At 43.8% G+C, this 20,594-nt stretch overlaps 2 protein-coding genes across 10 annotated transcripts in view; one reads left to right on the top strand and one right to left on the bottom strand.

Annotated features, from left to right (window-relative positions):
- The window catches only part of CFI (complement factor I), a 61,441-nt gene extending 51,489 nt beyond the window's left edge, over positions 1 to 9,952 (bottom strand). For 3 of the 7 annotated variants that reach the window (XM_070047753.1, XM_051819516.2, XM_070047757.1), the window contains exons 1-3: positions 9,889 to 9,952; positions 9,354 to 9,489; positions 5,044 to 5,094 (exon numbers count right to left, since the gene is read on the bottom strand). The gene's annotated coding sequence lies outside the window, so the exon portion shown is untranslated. Of the gene's footprint in view, positions 1 to 5,043; positions 5,095 to 8,555; positions 8,650 to 9,353; positions 9,490 to 9,638; positions 9,865 to 9,888 lie in introns of those variants that run through there. The other 4 variants (XM_070047754.1, XM_070047758.1, XM_070047755.1 and 1 more) reach the window with 3 other exon arrangements.
- Positions 9,953 to 18,739, top strand: GAR1 (GAR1 ribonucleoprotein). 3 transcript variants are annotated; one of them, XM_051819521.2, is made up of 7 exons: positions 9,953 to 10,242; positions 10,596 to 10,812; positions 13,909 to 14,063; positions 14,525 to 14,584; positions 16,097 to 16,180; positions 17,989 to 18,060; positions 18,422 to 18,739. In XM_051819521.2, exons 2-7 carry the CDS (start codon positions 10,608 to 10,610, stop codon positions 18,599 to 18,601), a joined length of 756 nt encoding a protein of 251 aa, XP_051675481.2. In that variant the 5' UTR covers positions 9,953 to 10,242; positions 10,596 to 10,607; the 3' UTR covers positions 18,602 to 18,739. The 3 variants fall into 3 exon arrangements, with proteins under 3 accessions (XP_051675481.2, XP_002717233.1, XP_051675482.2); XM_002717187.5 differs by having other exon boundaries at positions 16,039 to 16,180; XM_051819522.2 differs by lacking the exon at positions 9,953 to 10,242 and adding an exon at positions 10,337 to 10,357.
- The last annotated feature ends 1,855 nt before the right edge of the window (positions 18,740 to 20,594 follow it).

The following is a 20,594-nucleotide window of genomic DNA, read 5'->3' as shown; positions in this document are numbered from 1 at the left end:
TAGAAAGATAACGCCTACCACACACCTCTGTACACAAACTCACTACTCACTGTGACATCATGTAATGAGTAATGATTCTTGAATTGCTGAAACCATGCAGAGGTTATTAGTAAATCCAACTTCATTGTCATGTGTTGAAGTTGATTTGTTCCTGAGAGGATTTGTTCTGAGAGGAGGAGCGTGGTGGGGGCAAGAGGCACGGGGTCACCACACAGACCCCAGGAGTCGGGTGAAAGCAGGCCTGAGGCAAGCAGCCCACAGACTCGTTTATTTCAGTTCCTATAGCTGCTTATATAGCCAAGGCATCCAATCCGGTCAAGGGGCAGTCTATGCCCTAACCAATCACAGCCTGTTGCCAGGCAGTTTCCAAAGCCATCCAATCACAGCCTGTTGCCAGTTAGGCTCTTGTTGCCAGGCAGTTCTGAAACCATCCAATCACGGCCTGCTGTCAGTCAGGCTCTGTTGTCATGTGGTTTCAGAAGCCATCCAATCACAGCCTGTTGCCAGCGGCCATCTTGGCATGACCTTTTCACCTTCTCATTCCACCACATTTCCCCTTTTCGTTTATTTTTGAGCAACGGGAGGCATGATTCTTGGCCATACCATTGTTGACCCCGTTTCCGTGTGGTCTCCATATGCAGCTGTGCCTGTCTTAGGTTGTCCCCCAGGGGATCTTACCCGTCATTGACTAACCAGCGCTCAAAACGAGAGACCACAGGATTGCTTGCTCAGATAGGGGTAGGAATGAGGAACAGTGGTAATCAGGGATGGCATGACCGCACACAGGCTGTGGGCCATTCAAGTGGCTGACTAGGGCTAGTGGGGTATAAAACAATAACGGATGTGGCTATGGGGGCACTGGGTCCAGCTCAGCCCAGGCCCGTGGAGCAGCTGATGATGCAGTACACAGGCTGGATGCCTCCTCTCCAGCAGCTGCCGCGATGTGCTTGGAGCCAGGCAAGGATGGATGAACCTGAGTCAGGTCCCGGTGAATCCACTACCACTCCTCAGACACCAGCGGCCCAGCCTTTCTGCAGTTGTTGCTCATCATGGCATTCACCTCCTTGTTCCAAGTCCAGCGCTGGGGCTCCACAGGATCCAAGGAAGAACACTGCAATGCTGGACACCAAGAAGCACTCACATTCACCCACGCTGTGTAGCCCAGGAGTGGGAGTCTCTGCAGCTGCCACATGGCCTGGGGGTCAAGTGATATGGGGGACCCCGTGCCCAGCTCAGGCCAGCAGGCACCACCTCTCTTCTGAAACCATCCAATCACAGCCTGCTGTCAGTCAGACTCTGTTGTCATGTGGTTTCCGAAGCCATCTAATCACGGCCCGTTGCCAGGCAGTTTCTGTTGTCAGTGGCCATCTTGGCATGACCTTCTCACCTCAGTGGCCATCTTTGCATGACCTTTTCACCTTCTCATTCCACCACAGTCATGGCCAGCTTTTCTTGAAACACTGCAAGCTTTTTGTTTTAGCCATGATTCTTACAGTGTCAAGAGGAATGTACTTTTTTTTCTTTCTTTTTTTTTTTTTTTATTTGACAGATAGAGTTAGATTGTGAGAGAGAGAGAGAGACAGAGAGAAAGGTCTTCCTTCTGTTGATTCACCCCCTCCCCCCAATGGCTGCGACGGCCGGAACTACGCTGATCCGAAGCCCAGAGCCAGGTGCCTCCTCCTGGTCTCCCATGCAGGTGCAGGGGCCCAAGCACTTGGGCCATCCTCCATTGCCCTCCCAGGCCACAGCAGAGAGCTGGACTGGAAGAGCAGCAACCGGGAACAGAACTTGGTGCCCATATGGGATGCCGGCACCGCAGGCAGAGGATTAACCAAGTGAGCCATGGTGCCGGCCCCAATGAATATACTTCTAAGTCTGGTTTTCTGTACAGGTCATTAGATGTTTCTCCATATGTGATATGGTCCTCTGCTGAATTTTTGTGTCTCATTGCCTTCAGTAAGGTAGATTTGTTAATATTTCCTGTCATTTTGTTCTTGTTCTTTAAGATCATAACTAAAGTGGAATGGGACATGCATGACTGGCAACCAGTAATTGTCACTGATTTTCCACCTTTGTATTCCTTAGTGACTTTTTAATTTTGTTTCTAGGTCAATCACTCGATAAAGGCTTGTACTGGCAACACTAGCAGTGGATTTTTTTATGCTTAGGGACCATAGTGAACAAACAACATGAGATTATAGAAAGCAGAATAGAAAAAGATAAGAGACAGAGCAAGATGGTAGTTGAGTAAGGTATTCCAATGATCGTCTCTCTACCAAGACACCAATCTGAACAGCTATTCACACACTAAGCCACCTTTATAAGAGCTAAGGAAGCCTAGTAAGGGAAGACGGTGTCTAGTTTTAGTATAATAAGAAAAGGTGCACTGAAGAGGCAAGATTGGAATTAGAAAGCTAATACTGGCAATTCTTCCCAACAGCTATGTTTCATCTCCCATTTGGGGGAAGGAGATTTAATTAAGTCCAGACCTCAGACTTGAAACCCAGAAACAGGCCTGCTGGATAGGGCCCTATGGCCTTCCCCAGTCCTGACTGAGTCTTTGGAACCTCTTTAGCCAGGTAACCAAGGGACTGCATCTAACCTCCTCTTCTAACCTCCAGCAGACGGTAGAGAAAAGCACCAGCCACTGTGGAATATGGCAGGAAAGTGAGCCTAGGTAGGTTGGGATCAAGACACTGCATAGAAGACTGAGGCTCGCTCCACAGGCATCACTCCATCAGACTCAGTACTAGCATTACTGCAACCTTAGCCACACATCTGCCTCCAGGGATTTGAGTGAGCCTCTAGGACTGTAGGTCAGCATTCACATGACCCTAGTCACTGAAGATTAGTGCCCCCGCATTCCCAACTCCACTTTGCAGACTTCCACTGTGACCCATACATCCCTTCCAGAATTAAAAAGAGGGCCTCATGTCTCAACTGCTGTTGCTATTGATTACAGTAGAAAAGAATATAGGGAAACTACACTATAGTATCCAATTGGAACTAAAGGCAAAATACCCTACCAAATTGACATCCAAAGACATATCTTCAGCAAAAAGATTCTACCACAAAAATTACTCTTGAAAGTGACAGAAGGCCGGCACCGTGGCTCAATAGGCTAATCCTCCGCCTAGCGGCGCCGGCACACCGGGTTCTAGTCCCTGTCGGGGCGCCGGATTCTGTCCTGGTTGCCCCTCTTCCAGGCCAGCCCTCTGCTGTGGTCTGGGAAGGCAGTGGAGGATGGCCTAAGTCCTTGGGCCCTGCACCCCATGGGAGACCAGGAGAAGCACTTGGCTCCTGCCTTCGGATCAGCACGGTGCGCCGGCCACAGCGCGCTGGCCGCGGCGGCCATTGGAGGGTGAACCAACAGCAAAGGAAGACCTTTCTCTCTGTCTCTCTCTAACTGTCCACTCTGCCAGTTCTAGTCCCGGTTGCTCCACTTCCTATCCAGCTCTCTGCTATGGCTTGGGAAAGCAGTAGAGGATGGCCCAATCTTGGGCCCCTGCACCCATGTGGGAGACCTGGAGGAAGCTCCCGGCTCCTGGCTTTGGATCTGCACAGCTCTAATCACTGTGGCCAACTGGGGAGTGAACCAGTAGATGGAAGACCTCTCTCTCTTTACCTCTCCTCTGTTAACTTGAACTTCCAAATAAATAAATAAATCTTTAAAAAAAGGCCTTATTTCTTTTAAAGTCCAAGTTACACATACTGATCTTCCAACTGCTGGTTTACTCCCACGATGGCCCCAACAGCTGGCGTTGGGCCAGGCCAAAGCCAGGAGCCAGGAGCTTCCCCCAGGTTTCCCATATAGATGAATAGGGTCAAAGCACTCAGGCCACCTCTTGCTGTTTTTCCCTAGGCTATTAGCAGGCAGCTGGATCAGGAAGTGGAGCAGCTAAGACTCAAACCACAGCCTATGTGGGATGCCAGTGTTGCAGGTGGCAGCTTTACTAGCTACGTCTAACATTGGCCTTGTAAAAAAAATTGCTTAAAGATTTGAGAGGTCAGTACTGTGACGTAACAGCACTGTGTAGGCATCCCATATATCGGTGCTGGTTCAAGTCCAGCTGCACCACTTCTGATCCAACTCCCTGCTAATGTTTCTGGGAAAGCAGTGGAAGATGGTCTAAGTCCTTGGACCTCTGCACCCATGTGGGAAACCCAGAATCAGCTCCTGGCTCCTGGCTTCAGTCTGGCCCAGCCCAGACTGTTGTGGGCATTTAGGGAGTGAACCAGCTGATGGAAGATTTCTTTCTTTCTCTCTGTGCCTCTGCCTTTCCTTCTCTGTAACTCTGATTTTCAAATAAATCTTTAAAAGAGAGAGAGAGAAAGAGAGAAAATTGGTTGCTTTAAAAAAAAATTTGAAAGGCAAAGTTACAGAGCGAGCGACCGAGCAGGGGCAAGAGCAGCAGAAATCCTTGGTTTAATCTCCAAATGGCCACACGGCTGGGAGCTAGGCCATCCACATCTCCTACATGGATGGCATGGGTCCAAGTACTTAGGCCATCTACTGTTGCCTTCCCACATGCATTTGCAGGAAGCTAGATCAGAAGCAGAGCAGCTGAGATTTGAACCATGCCCATATGGGTGCAGGCAGTGGCTTAATCTGCTGTGCCATGCTAGCCCCAGCATGTAAAACTACAGACAGTAAAATGCTAAGACTTGATGTAACATGAAAACCGAAAAAATGCTTCCTTTTCAAAGTTTGTTAAATTGATGCGATTAGCTATATGTCACATATGATGAATAGTGCCAAAAACCCCAACAACTTCTAATCCAGATCTGTGAATTATCAGAAATGAGCAACAGTAACATTTTTTAAGATTTATAAATTATTGTAAAATTCAAGATTATTTTTCTGCTATAAGTACTACCCAAATTAAGCAATGGTCAAGATATATTTAATGCTATCTTCATGTTGGAAACAAAAGGTATCCATGGAGAAACTGTGTTGGTATATGAATCGATGGCATCCCACCAATGACTGGCTCCCTGAAAGGTTTTACCTCTCATAAAAAGAGGAGATTCCTATGTACTCACAGCACTTTGTGCTCTTCCTGGAGAAGTACAGACATCAAGACATTTTTGGGGCTGCAACAAAAGAAATTCTGGATGATTACACAAAAAAGGCTAACCTCATCAAATACAGACCCCCCAAAAATCCATAAAATTTACACACATGGCAGATTTACATGGTTTTTGTTCCTTTTTGTACTGTTTAAAAAACTTCCTAGTTTCTTTTTTCAAATATTTATTTTATTTATTTGAAAGGCAGAATCACAGAGAGAGGGGGAGACAGAGAAAGAGAAAGGGCTTCCACCTGCTGGTGCACTCACCAGATGGCCGCGACAGCCACAGCTGTACCAGGCGGAAGCTAGGAGCCAGGGGCTTCTTCTGGGTCTCTCACGAGGGTACAGGGGCCCAAGCACTTGTGCCTTCCTTTACTACATTCCCAGGAGATTAGCAAAGAGGTGGTTCTGAAGTAGAGCAGCAGGGATTGATATGGGATGCTGGCATTGCAGACAGTGGCTCAACTGGCTACACTACAATGTCAGTCTCCTAGAGTTTTTTAAAAAATATTCTGAGTTAAAAGTGGCACATACAGATTTCATTTTCAGCCAAAAGGAAATAGTCGTTGTTCTTGCTCTATTTTTTTTTTTTAATATTTATTTGAGACAGAAACAGATCTTCCATCTGCTGGTTTGCTCCCAAAATGGCTACAATGGCGGGAGCTGCGCTGATCCGAAGCCAGGAGCCAGGAGCTTCTTCTGGTTCTCCCACGTGGGTGAAGGTGCCCTTGGACCATTTTCCACTGCCTTCCTAGGCCATCAGCAGGCAGCTGGACCAGAAGTGGAGCAGCTGGAACTCAAACAAGCACCCATATGGGATGTTGGCGTCATAGGCAGAGACTTAACCTAGTATGCCAAAGCACTGGCCCCTCTATTTTTTCCTCTTACTGCTCAATCAACAAGAAAAAGAAAAAGCTTGCTCCCACAGAGAAGTTGAAAGTACTGTAAGATGCTTAAATACTTTACTATGAATCGCAGAATATTCTTCCTTCCGGAAGTTCAGAACTTAAAGCAGGGCAGGTGAGTAAATTTCATCTTTTGTTTACAGTTAAAAACTCAAAAAGTTCTTCCACTTCTCCCAACATCTGATACTGAGGGGTAGGCAGGCCTTTGTTGGCAGTAGTTAGGTTATGTCACTGCTTAGGATGACTGCATCTCATATTGAAATGTCCAAGTCCAAGTCCTGGCTACAATCCTGATCCAGATTCCTAATGTGCACCTCAGCAAGCAACAGGTGATGGCTCAAGTACTTAGGTCCCTGACAGACCTGCACTGAGTTTCCAGCTCCCAGCTATAGCCTGGCACAGCCCCAGCAGTTATGAGCATTTGGGGAATGTATCAGCAGATAACAGCTCTATTTTAAGAGAGAATTTATGTTACATATATTTTACTAGTTTTAAAAACTATTGATATTTATTATTTTATTACCATGTCTACAACTTGTTTACCATTCTAGATTCCTGAGCCATGAAAATTGTTTCAATTGGATTGGCATTGTGGTTCAGCAGGTTAAGCTGCTGTCTGCAGTGTTGGCATCCCATGAGTACTGGTTCGAGTCCTAGCTGCTCCAGTTCTGATGCAACTCCCTGTTAATGTATCTGAAAAAGCAACGGAAGGTGGCCCAATTGCTTGGGCCCCTGCCATCCATATGAGAGACTCAGATGGAGGTCTTGACTCACAGCTTTGGCCAGCCTGGTCCAGCTCTGGCTGTTGTAGCCATCTGAAGAGTCAACCAGCAGATGAAGATCTCTCTTTGTGTCTCTCCTCTCCCGGTAACTCTGCCTTTCAATTAAAATAAATAAATCTTTTAAAAAATTATATTCAACTATTCCTCCAAATTACAAATACGATCTAGGCAGGAGTGGAGTACACTCGATCCACAGGTCATATATGGCCCATGAAATCATTTGGTCTGGCACTGCCAAGGCAGCCACAGGTGGGCCTTGAAATTCAGTAAGTCTACAGTGGGCTAATTTTTAACTTGATTATTTTGTATGGCCTGCAAATGATATGATAAATACCCAAATGGCACTTGGCAGAGAAAAGATTCCCACCCTGGTCTAGTAGATGGGAAATGGGACTTCTTCAAGCAAGAGTGTGTGACAAAAGTACAAAAAGGGGCCAGTATTGTGGCATAGCAGGTAAAGCCACTGCCTGCAACATCAGCATCCCATTTGGGCGCAGGTGCGAGACCCAGATACTCTACTTCTGATCCAGCACCCTGCTAATGTGCCTCGGAAAGAGGCAGAAGATGGCCCAAGTGCTTGGGCCCCTGCACCCACATGGGAGATCTGGAAGAAACCCCTGGCTTCAGCCTGGCCCAGTCCTGGTTGTTGTGGTCATTTGGGGGATGAACCAGTGGATGGAAGATCTCTTTCTCTCTCTTTGTCTTTTCCTCTATCTGTGTAACTCTGACTTTCAAATAAATAATCTTTTTTTTTTTTTTTTTTTTTTTTTTTTTTTTTTTTTTTTGGACAGGCAGAGTGGACAGTGAGAGAGAGAGACAGAGAGAAAGGTCTTCCTTTGCCGTTGGTTCACCCTCCAATGGCCGCCGCGGCCGGCGCGCTGCGACTGGCACACTGCGCCAATCCGATGGCAGGAGCCAGGTGCTTCTGGTCTCCCATGGGGTGCAGGGCCCAAGCACTTGGGCCATCCTCCACTGCACTCCCAGGCCACAGCAGAGAGCGGGCCTGGAAGAGGGCAACTGGGACAGAATCCGGTGCCCCGACCGGGACTAGAACCGGGTGTGCTGGCGCCGCAAGGCGGAGGATTAGCCTAGTGAGCCGCGGCGCCAGCCAAATAAATAATCTTAAAAAAAAAATGCAGAAAGAGAAGCAAGGGAATGGCGCTAGCTTGATAATAAAATTAATTATACAGAAAGCTTAATTGATGGAGTTTATTTGACTTGTTGCTAAAGGAAATGAAGGATTATTTTCAGTCCCAAGGATGGGTGTGGTATGAAGAAGCTGCTTTAGTAAGTTCAATATTGCATCATATGCAGTAGAGATGGGAGGAGGAAGTGAAGCCTGGAAGCATTTAGTTTAAGGCAACAAGGATACTCAGAATGGGACAGCATGTTGTGATGATTTCTTGTGGTTTTACTGGGTAATTTAGGATAAGACTAACAAAAGGTAACATGTGGCGGTGACAACTGAAGACCTGTAGTAAGTTGACAGCACAAAGCTACCTTAGAAAGAATGAACAGAAGCTGACTACTTTGCATAAGAGGCAGCAGCAAAGACTAGGGTGGGATGGTTACAGATGACAGGGTCGGAGAAGAGTGCTCAAATATGTAAGGATTAGGAACCAAGAATATGATGCTACCACTAGGACATATAGTGTACTGGAAAGAATAATTTGGAAAAAGGAAAGGGTAAAAGCAGGGATAAAGAAGGACTGAGGGTTGTGAGAATTCAAGGTTCTAGCTTGCCCTTCTAACTAGCTGGGGAAGTTACTGCTCTTGTCTGAATGTCATTTCCTTACCTGCAAGGTAAAGAGGTTAAGTACCAGGGGATTTTGAAAGTCCTCTAGGAGATCAATGGTTTTGTCACACTGAGTTGGAGGTAACAGTGGAACACTAAATATATAATGAGAAAGACATACTGAATACAATGTTAAATGCCACAAAGCAAAATAGAGCATGGCAGTTATAACTAATTCCAGCACTGTCTGATGCACAGAATTTAAAGCACACATCAAATACTGTTCAAATACATCTATCAGATTCCATATTGATTGTTACGTGCTCCCTTCATAGGCTTATATTTATTTTCCTTTTTTTTTTTTTTTTTTTTTTACAAAGAGAAAGAGAGAGAGACATAGAGAGGTCTTCCATCAGCTGGCTCACTGCCCAAATGGCCATAAAGGCCAGAGTTAGGCTGATCCGAAAGCCAGGAGCCAGGAGTTTCTTCCAGGTCTCCCACGTAGGTCCAGGGACCTAAGGACTTGACCATCTTCCGCTGCTTTCCCAGGCTCATTAGCAGGGAGCTGGTTTAGGAGTGGAGCAGCCAGGACTCAAATCCCCCACCCACCCCAGTGCCCATGACAGGCTGGCACTGTAGGCTGCAGCTTATTCCCCCTATGCCACAACGCTGGCCCCCTATTTTAGTATTAATTCCCAGTATTTTTATAGTAAAGTTTTCAATGCTTTTTAATCTCATTAATAACCTTCTGAAATAGGTACCCATCTCCACTCTCTTTCAAAGACAACTGTTTCAAAGTATCAAGGTAAAATTCTAGAGGATTGCAGGGGAAACCTGACCGAAAATGGGAAGTCACCACCTTTAAGGGTTCTGCAGGATGTAGGGGCAGCTGATGGCAGATGCCAAGGGCTTCAGGAGAAAAGAGAAGAGGAACTTCCCGTGTAGACTAGTACACAGCCTGTCGGGGCTCAAAGTGTACTTGTTGAATGCGTGACCTGGTGAAAAAGATTAAAAGAGCTTAGTTTCGTTTCCAATAACAGCGGCTTTGAAAATACACAAACACATATTCTATTTCTCCCTTTCATTAAAAAAATTATGTGACAAAAGAACAGGCCCAGTTTAGCCTACAACGGAGCCGCTCAACTTTTTCGCTGGTCGTGATAGGCTCCGATGCAGCTAGATCCACCACCGGCAAAGAGCGGCTCAGAGCTATTTAAGGGTTGCGGCGACACTTTCTGGAGTTTGCAATGAACTGGTGGGTGAGGTTGAGGACCATTTCGAGCTGAGAAGCAACAGCGCCCCGCCCGCGGACCGCGACTACTGGAGCCATGGCGCCACAAACACTAACACCCGTAAACCCCAGCAGAAAGAACAGGCGGAGCCCTAACACCAACCTTCTCCGGGAGACACGCCCCCTGCTGCACTTCCGGAATGTCCTGGGGCAAAGGGCGCCGCTATTATACGTCACTTCCGCCGCGGTTCTTTCGGCAAATTTACCTCACTGTCGTAAAGGAGAGGCTGGAAATTGGATATTACTATTACTTTTTCGGCACTGAAGGCTGTTTTGGGAAAGTGCTGGTGCCTCAGGATCTGTCAGTGAGCGGAGAAACCCGTTATTCGAGTTTCTGCCCCTTCCCTGCCCTTATAAAGCCCTAGCCGGTACGGTGGCCGAGAGTTGGGAGTGAGGCGGAAGTACCCAGCGGGTGGGTGTGCGCGCACCTCGGGAAGCAGGGGTGCACGTGGAGACGGTGAGTGGCCCTAGGAGCTGAAGGATCTGAGAATGTTGGACCTGGAGCTTAGCTGCGTGAGGGATGGAGAGAGGAAGGAAGGGAATGCAATGCGGCTTGAAGCCCTTGCTGCTGGGTAGGGGAGGTGGTAACCCAGGGGCGACAAGGATAACGTGTTGTCGGTCGGCGCTCTCAGGGCGGTGGGGAGATAGTCCTCACCCATCGGGTTGTCACTAGCAGTCTGGTCATGGGCGAGGAGGCAGAGCTGCTATGGGTTTTGTCCCCTTCACTGTCTCAGATTGGTTAGAGGTATCCTCGGGGACCACACCGATCAGAAGGCACGAACCTTGTTTTTCGTTTTTCTTTTATACCAGGTAGGAGAGATCATGTCTTTTCGAGGAGGAGGTCGTGGAGGCTTTAACCGAGGCGGAGGCGGTGGCGGTTTCAACCGCGGGGGCAGCAGCAACAACAGCCATTTCCGAGGCGGCGGCGGCAATTTCCGAGGCGGCGGCCGAGGAGGATTTGGACGAGGGGGTGGCCGCGGGGGCTTTAACAAAGGCCAAGACCAAGGACCTCCAGAACGCGTAGTCAGTATGTCGGCTTCGAAGACTAACCTCATCGCGCGTGTGGGGCTGGGTTGTGGGTTCGTGGCACTGGCGGATTTGGGAGTGAGATGCTGACAAGTGGGGCCCGCAGCTCACGTAGGGAGGTTGCAGCTTGGTCCCGGAGGCAAGTCTGTGTGGAGAATTCTGTAACTGACTTAAAGAGTGTAGCATGTAGAGAGATCAGAAAAATGAGTTGCATTTAAATTGTGTTAACAAGGTGTCGTTTGAGCTTGGACGGAAAGGGGTTATATAAACAGTATTGAGTGCTTATCCCTGTTTCCCCCCATTGTAACAGATGAGTAAACTGTGATTCAAAGCCAAGTCTCTCTGCTAGGATCATAAGGTTAGTGATAAGCGCAAAACAAGGAGGCTGACGTTGTGGCCCAGTTTCTGAAGCCGCCGTCCCATATTGGAGTTCCTGGGTTTGAACCTCACTTCTCCTTCTGATCCAACTTCTGACTGATGCACAACCTGAGTGGCTTGGGTACTTGGGTCCCTGCCGTCCGTGTGGGTGATTGGGATGGAGTTTCTGACTGTCGGTTTGTAGGCATTTGGAGAATGAACCAGTTGATGCAAATCAATTTTTCCCTCTCTTTTTCCCTCCCCACCCTTCTCTCCCATCGCTCTGCCTCTCAAAAAAAATAAAAATGAGTAAAAGGTTTTTTTTTTTATTTTTTTTTATTTTTTTTTATTTGACAAGTAGAGTTATAGACAGTGAGAGAGAGAGACAGAGAGAAAGGTCTTCCTTCCGTTGGTTCACCCCACAAATGGCTGCTATGGCTGGAGCTGCTCTGATCCGAAGCCAGAAGCCAGGTGCTTCTTCCTGGTCTCCCATGCGGGTGCAGGGGCCCAAGTACTGGGGCCATCCTCCACTGCCCTCCTGGGCCACAGCAGAGAGCTGGACTGGAAGAGGAGCAACTGGGACAAGAACCCAGTACCCACATGGGATGCCGGCGCTGCAGGCAGAGGATTAACCAAGTGAGCCACGGCGCCGGCCCCCAAAAGGTTTTTTTTTTTTTTAAGTCTGTTTACTCTAAAGCTCATGTTTTCAACTGCCTTCCACTTACTTTTCAATTACTTTTCTACTCAAAAGTAAGGAAAAAAATTGCTTGAGAGGGAAACTACAGGAGGGGAAGTCAGGAAAAAGAACTATTTAGAGTAAGTTTGGAATCATTGTCAGTGAAGTCGGGTGGAAGACACATAAAGTAAGGAAGAGGTTTGGCAGTCGAAACCTACAACTTTGATCGGGAGATGGACGAACCCCTTAAGAATGGATTAGATCCATATGCGGGGTGGATTGAAGGGAAGAAATGGCTAGAGTAAGTGGTCTCAAAACAGGCTTCTGCAGGTGACAGGGAAAAAGGAAAGGGAGATAGGAAAGAAGTTTCAAGGGAAACAAGATCAGTGGAACTTGGCTAATGTTGGAAAGGGTTGCAGGTTTTGAGCTTCAATGGAAGGGCAGGACAGTTTGTTTTGCAGGCATGTTGACATGGTGACAGTCATTTAGAAATAAAGGTAGTTGCTTTGAGATTCCAAACTAACTTTAAAAAGATTTGGAGAAGGCTGGCGTTGTGGGGTACTGAAAACACTATTGCCTGCAATGCTAGCATCCCATATGGGCACCAGTTCTTATCCTGGCTGTTCCACTTCCTATCTGGTGCCCTGCTAATGCTCCTGGGAATTCAGTAGAAGGTGGTACAACTGCTTGGTCCCCTGCTACCCATGTGAGAGACCTGGATGGAGTTCTAGACTCCTGGCTTTGGCCCATTGAAGACATTTGGGGAGTAAACCAGCAGATGGAAGATTCATTCTCCTTCCCTCCTTCTTTCCCTCTCTCCCTCCCTCCCTCTCTCCTCTGCAACTCTTTCAAATAAATACATAAATCCTTTAAAAAAAAAGATTTGGAAGCCGGCGCCGTGGCTCAATAGGCTAATCCTCCACCTTGCGGCGCCGGCACACCGGGTTCTAGTCCCGGTTGGGGCGCCGGATTCTGTCCCGGTTGCCCCTCTTCCAGGCCAGCTCTCTGCTGTGGCCAGGGAGTGCAGTGGAGGATGGCCCAAGTGCTTGGGCCCTGCACCCCATGGGAGACCAGGAAAAGCACCTGGATCCTGGCTCCTGCCATCGGATCAGCGCGGTGTGCCAGCTGCAGCGGCGGCCATTGGAGGGTGAACCAACGGCAAAGGAAGACCTTTCTCTCTGTCTCTCTCTCACTGTCCACTCTGCCTGTCAAAAATAAAAAAATAAAAAATAAATAAAAATAAAAAAAAAAGATTTGGAATCATTGGTAAAGACATGGTAGGAATGGATAGGTTCTAAGAAGACAGAAGAAAAAGTCAAGAAAGAACAAAGGCTGATTCACACTTAGGAGCTGGGGAAAAGGAAGAACCAAGAGAATGATGCATGGTGTTTAGTCAGTATTGCAATAAAATAATTGTTTTAGGTTGAGTGTTCTCAATATGCCAGGAAGTGTCTTGAGCCCTTGACATTTGTTATTCCTCTTACTTATTATAAACTAACCATAGATATCTATTTATGTTATTAGCCATATATTAAAGATGAGGACACTGAAGCAAAAGAAGGTGAATATTTTCCCCCAGCTCACTTGGCTGGTGTATTGTGGAGTTGGTATTCCAACCCAGGAAGTCTACTTTTTTTTTTTTTTTTTAAACATAGTACTTATTTGAGTGGAGAGAAAGAGAGCTGCCATTCACCGGTTCACTTCTGAGATGCCTGCAATGTTGGGATTGGCTTGGCAAAAAAGAAACCAGAAACACAGCCCAGGTCTCTCACGTGGGTGGTAGGAACCCAGTTACTTGAGCCATTACAGCTGCACCCAGAGTGTGTATTAGTAGAAAGCTGGAGTTGAGGAGCTGGTGCCTGGAATCTGATATGGGACATAGTATCGTGACTGGCATCTTAACTGTAGGTTAAATGCGTATCCTCCATATACTTAAATAACTGCCCTTGTGCTTCATAGTAGAGCAGGTATGGTGAGATCCCAGGTAACCAAGCTTCCAGAAGTGGTTGGTTAATATCCTTTGAAATAATTGCATATTTTAAATAATTTCTCATCTTATTTCAGTATTGGGAGAGTTCCTGCATCCTTGTGAAGATGACATAGTGTGTAAATGTACCACAGATGAAAATAAGGTGCCTTATTTCAATGCTCCTGTTTATTTAGAGAACAAAGAACAGATTGGAAAAGTGGATGAAATATTTGGACAACTTAGAGATTTTGTATCCTTTTCTGTTGGAAGACCTGGTAACCTCCTTGAGAAGTTATTTTTTTTCTGAGGCAATTAAATATAAATTAGACTTCTTGTTTTATTAAATTAGACACTATTGCAACAGATTGAAAATGAAAGATGATCAAGAGAGAATGTATTCATCTAAATATATTGGATTCATAGATCTGAGAAAGTTCACTTATATTTTGGAAAGTTCTAGAAATGATGTCCATTTGGGTAAGTGCTGTAAGATTGAATTGATTGTTTTGGATATGATGGTCTACTGGAATAGTATCATAGAATTGGAAGTTTGAGTTGTTATAAATTTCATTTTCTGTTGAAAACCTTTTTTGTAGCTCTCTTATATGTGTCCATATATTCTAGCCTTGTTTTTAAATAAAACATGAATTCAGAAGGTTTGAAATCTCCTTTTATCGTAATTTACTATTTGTTCCTTAATAAAATTACTAGTATTTTTCAGTTAAATTGTCAGAAAATATGAAGGCATCTTCCTTTAAGAAGCTACAGAAGGTAAGGCAAGCTTCTGATACGTAGAATCCTTGGTTTACTCTAAGGTAACACTGAGCCTTAGGACAGTCCTTGGGGACCCTAACTCCCTCAGTATACCCTATCTGAAGCTTCAGTTGAGATGTTCTGTCTTATAAATGTGAGATTACTGACTTCTAAAAGTAATTGATACAGCCTTTTGGAAAATATTTCTTGCTCATATTAGCAAAATCTTTAACTGTTACAGTATTTTTTTAGTTTATCTGACAGTCTTACAGGAAAGTTTGTATGACCAAGCATTCTATGCAAGCTGTTAGATTATAAACTTACATGATTTGGGAGAATGTGGATACTAAATGATTTCTTAAGTATTTCAATTTATGATTTCTGGAGTGAGGGAAAAAGATGGGCTGCTGTAAGAATCGTTATAGTAGGAACAGGTTAAGCCTACAGACTTCCCTTGAAGAAATGATCTTGAAGCGGAAACTGGAGAGTTGATGAGGCATGATTCTCCCAACTCAGTAGTATCTGCAAGGAGCTTTTAGATGTCCTTTTAGGTCTCATTCCTGCAAATTTGACCCAGGAGCTCTTAGGAAGGACCCTGGATTCAATATAAAAAGAAAAGCTTTTGGATAATTTTGATGTAATTAGACAAGTTCTCAGGAGCCACGGGGGTAGTCAGAGAGGAGGAGGAAATGTATTCCAAGTAGAGAAGACAGCATGTGCAAAGTCACTGGGACATCAGGTGACCTGAAGGATTTTAAAAAGAGCTACAGCTTAGATGCAGAACATTTAGGATCAGTGGGAAGGTTGTAAATTCAGACTGATATGGTGAGGTAGGAAGGGGACTGATTATTACTTAAGCCTTTATGTCATGGAAAAGAGTTTAGACTTTAGTTTTCACTTTTTTTTTTTTAAGATTTATTTATTTGAAAGGCAAAATTACAGAAAGAGAAGGAGAGACAGAAATCTTCCATCTGCTGGTTCACTCTCCAAATGTGTATCATGGCCAGTCTCAAATTAGCTGGCATGCCAGTACTTTATTTTGTATTTTAATGCCATATTTTTAATAGTTTGGTTTTCTATGATAATTCTTTTGAGTGAAAATGTTAGTGCAGGGAGCATTATTCTAAAAATAAATGAGATTAGTCTTGGTTTCTTTATGTATACTTGCTATGCTTCTTGTATGTCAAAGTATAAGTGCCTTATATGTATTACTTTTTTGATTTTCATAGAACCATGTGAAGTTGATGGTTTATTATCTTTATCTTACAGATAGGAAAACTAAGGTATTATCTTTATCTTACAGATAGGAAAACTAAGGTATTAAGAAATTAAGTTCTTGCCCAAGGCTACACAGTAAAAAGTCATAGGGTTGGGATTTGAATCTAAGCACTTTTGATTCTAGTGTATGGTTTTTAAATGGTTATTAAATTGTCACCTGAGTCATCACACTGATGGTTTCTGTCATACTTCAGTTTTATATAGACCCTTATAAGCTACTGCCACTGCAGAGGTTTTTGCCTCGACCTCCAGGTGAGAAAGGACCTCCGAGAGGTGGTGGCAGGGGAGCTCGAGGAGGAGGAAGAGGCGGAGGTGGCCGAGGCGGTGGCAGAGGCGGTAAGTTACTTGTCTGGGAAAATGCCTACTGAGATTTCCAAGTCAGCCAATTCACATGTAATAGTTTAATTTTTAGTCAGCTGGTTCTTTTTAGTAAAATTATTTTCAAATATTCACAAATTACCCATAGTATTGATTCTTAGTTTGAACAAATAACTTAAATAGAAAAAGCCTAATAAAGTGCACTTATGAGGGATTTCAGCTCTTTGGGTTATTCATGTCTTATGCATTTTAGTAAAGTATAAGATTATCTTAAACTGAATTTTAGTTAGTTGGCTAATATTGAATGTCGATTGTATGCCAAGGGCTGGTCACTTTTTTTTTTTTTTTTTGACAGATAGAGTTAAGACAGTGAGAGAAAGAGAGACAGAGAGAAAGGTCTTCCTTCCGTTGATTCACCCCCCAAATGGCTACTATGCCGGCACTGCGCCTATCTGAAGCCAGGAGGCAGAAGCCTCTTCCTGGTCTTCCTACGCGGGTGCAGGGCCCAAGCACTTGGGCCATCCTCCACTGCCTTCCCGGGCCACAGCAGAGAGCTGGACTGGCAGAGGAGCAACCAGGACAGAATCCAGCGCTCCGACTGGGACTAGAACCCAGGGTGCCGGCGCCATGGGCGGAGGATTAGTCTAGTGAGCCGCAGCGCCGGCCCACATATTCTTTTAATACCCATATATATCTTAGTATTCAACAAAACCTTTCAAGATAGATGATACTCTTATTTTATGGAAGAGAAAATGGAAGTTTATGGGGTAAAGTTTGTCCTGTTCTGTTAGCTGGCAGACCCAGAGTTAAAATTGTCTTCTGATGTCAACAGTTATTACCAATAACTTCGCAGTGGTTTCAGTCTTCATGCATGTGTTTCCCGAAAGCGTTGGTGCATTTGTCATTATGGAGCGCTAGGTGGTGAGCAGGGCTGCAGTCTTGGGTATGCTGAGATCTGGGAACACTTTCCAAAGTGGAAAAAGATAGGAGTGAGCAGCTGGGCTTGGACAACTCTGCTACTGAGTTAATAGAAAGTGAACTCTGCACCTACCTTTGCATCTCTTAATTTAATAACAATTTCACTATAAGTGCTTGTTTGGGTAAATAAGTGGGAGACAATATCTCTAATTTTCTTCCTTCAATATTTTTTGGGAATACCCCCTTAAAGAAAAGATCCCCTCATTGTATGTTCAGTTTCATGTGTAACAATAAAAAAATTTCATAGCTAGTTTATTTTCTTAAACTTTATATTTTTATACCAGCATTTTGAAATTCTTCCTATAATCCAAGTGTTCTTTGTGAAGTTAGTGCCCAAAATAAACAAAAATGGAAACTGAAAAATAGGCAGCCAAATATGTGTAGATTAATAGGAAAATAAGTAATTTAAAAGTGTTAAGGCTCATGCACAGGTGAGCATCAGCTATGGCCTATACGCAGCTCAGTTAACCTTGAGTCATCCCATATCTGCCGTGACTTGTTTTTGGGGTAAAAGCCCTTAGTTTAATCAAACTGTACTTGATTCAATCCAAAAACTATTTTCCCTAAACAGAAGTTGAGATAATCATGCATTTAACCATAGTACTAAATTATACTTTAGGGTAGCGAATTTTTCAAATTTGTTAAAATGGAATACTGTATGAAAGGTGGTAAGCTGAGGTTTTAGCCTATTGACCAGTTGGTAAATTACTGTAGTTTCTCCATTGTTATCTTTTAAAAATTTTTCTAAGACTATGTGAATCAATGTTCTTTATAAGTGTAGGAGTTTATTGATTTTTGTAGGCTTATTAGAATATGAGTTTGCAATTAATAAATATTTCCCTTTTCAGGTGGCTTTAGAGGTGGAAGAGGAGGTGGAGGTGGGGGCTTCAGAGGAGGAAGAGGGGGCGGTGGTTTCCGAGGTGAGAGTGAAAGCAATGTCTTTAAAGGGCTGAATGTTTAGAATTGTCTACCGTTTCATCTTTTTGTTTAAGTTTGTTCTCTGCCATCCACTATACAGAACACAGTGGTGTTCTTTGCTTTAGTATAGTTTCATTTTAATCACTCTGTTGCCTTCCCCTTTTAATTTTTTCACCTATGTCTAGCTTGTTTTTCCATATTGCTAGTTTGAAAAATAAAGCTGTATGATATGGATGACAGTTAAATTTGATAGAGTGGTTTACTAAACATTATAGGAACTAATGTTGATTTTAAATTTGAGATTCAAGACTATTTAAAAAATCATTTTCCATACCCCTAACACTTTAATTTTCTCTTAATCAGGAAGAGGACATTAGATGTATTGATGGACAGACTTCACCAGTTGAGTTCTGCATTAATCTGCATGATCTACTTCTTCTGTGGATTGGAAACTTGTTTTTCGAACAAGTGTTGAAGATATGGTCATTTGTGACATTACAACTAAGATGTCAGCTTCATGCAAAAATGAGTGCAACAGAATAATCAGTTTTGCTCTAAAAGAGCAAGAAAAATGTTTCAATGTTTTGTACAGTACCTGGCACTCTGTGGGTGCTTAATACATGGACAGGAGTTTTCATTTGAAACATTGAATTTTTAAAATAAAGCATTTTATTCCTTTTAGTTGTTTAGAGTGTGTTTATTAAGCCAAGCTGTCTCTTCGAAGTTGAGAGGAACAACTAAACCTTAAACCCAGTGTATTATAGACAGGAAAAGAAGATTTGTTTGAATACATTACAGGTATTTTTTAAAAATAGGTTTACTGGAGCAGTACTTTAAGATTATTTACACACTACTATACCTTGCAGAATGTTTCTATTTTGTATTTAAGAACATTTCTGGGGGCCGGTGTTGGAGCACAGCTGGTTAAAACTCTTCCTGTGGCACTGGCATCCCGTAGGAGCACTGGTTCCGGTCCCAGCTGCTCCACTTCCCATCCAGCTCCCTGCTAATGTGGGTGGGAAAGCAGCAGAAGATGGCCCAAGTACTTTGGAAATCTGGATGGAATTCCAGGCTCATGGATTCAGCCTGGCACAGCACCAGCCATTGTGGCCATCTGGGGAGTGAACTGACTGATGGAAGATCTCTCCTTCCCTGACTCTCAATCTGACTGTAACTCTGCCATTCAGATAAATAAATAAATCCCTTTTTTAAGGAAAGGAACATTATTGTATTTTCTTTTGGGTTTTAGTACAGAAATCAGGAGTGCAATTTTACTAATTACAGCTGATAGTTGATTTTGAAATTTTATTGTAAATCTAAAGGTGAAATATAGTGAGAACTAAAAAACATTTCTGAAGAAAATTTTCTCATTCAAAACAGAGTATTGAAACTTTCACAGAATGTTCCTATTTTATTTTTTTAAAGGACAGAAATTTTTTTTTAAGATTTAATTATTTATTTGAAAAGCAGAAGCAGATAGAGAGAAATCTTCCATCTGCTGGTTCACTCCCCAAATGGCTGCTATGGCTGGCGTCCTGCGCCGATCCGAAGCCAGGAGCCAGGTGCTTCCTCCTGGTGTCCCAAGCAGGTTTAGGGGCCCAAGCACTTGGGCCATCTTCCACTGCCTTCCCGGGCCACAGCAGAGAGCTGGGCTGGAAGAGGAGCAACTGGGGCTAGAACCATATTGGATGCCGGCACCACAGGCAGAGTATTAACCAAGTGAGCCACAGCGCAGGACCCAACCCATAGATTTTTAAAGTTTATTACCTTGGGAGTTATGTTCAGTGCATTAGGATCATTTGAGAATATTTTGGTATTTTGGAATACTAATGAGATTCACTTCCGAGTATAGGTGCTCATCAGTATTACTTTACATTTATAAAAATGTGACTTGGCAGCTATAAGATCTGTGACAGATCAATCAGCCTGTTAAGTTGACTTTATATACAGGTGAGTTATCTTCGGTCCTTCCTGAAACTACTGTTACAATGTTAAGGTACATGAGTAAATATAGCCCTCTAGTGGTTCTCTTCTATGCTTACACCTGCAATAAGCATTTTTCTGAAATTTTTTACTGATTTTATTGAGAAGAATCAGATTTTAATGTTACATGGTATAAAGAATACAGAAAAAGGCATAGTAATGATACATTATCATTTTAATAAAGTGTTAACATTGTACACCATATGACAGTCCAGAGTATAATTGCCTGGAACTTTACAAGATGAATGAGTCCAGACACTTTGCTGTTAATGTATCATCAAATAATCACTCCTATATATATATATCAACATGTGGGGTTAATTGAGGTAAATCTTAGAGACCTTGGTATATCCATACTATGAAATGTGTAGCTAGTAATATTATACTAATAAGTAAGGTTTATTGACCTGGAATTCATTAAGTGGATTTAAGAGAAAATAAGTTGCATAGTATCTCTCTCCTCTCTATGTATATGCATACATAATATGTATATTTCAACCATATATTGTTTAATTGCAGGAATGCACATTTCTACAGACATTTTTTTTTCTTC

The sequence above is a fragment of the Oryctolagus cuniculus genome, chromosome 8 (genome assembly GCF_964237555.1).
Source record: "Oryctolagus cuniculus chromosome 8, mOryCun1.1, whole genome shotgun sequence".
In the NCBI taxonomy this organism is placed as follows: domain Eukaryota; kingdom Metazoa; phylum Chordata; class Mammalia; order Lagomorpha; family Leporidae; genus Oryctolagus; species Oryctolagus cuniculus.
This window is presented reverse-complemented; position numbering and strand designations above follow the sequence as displayed.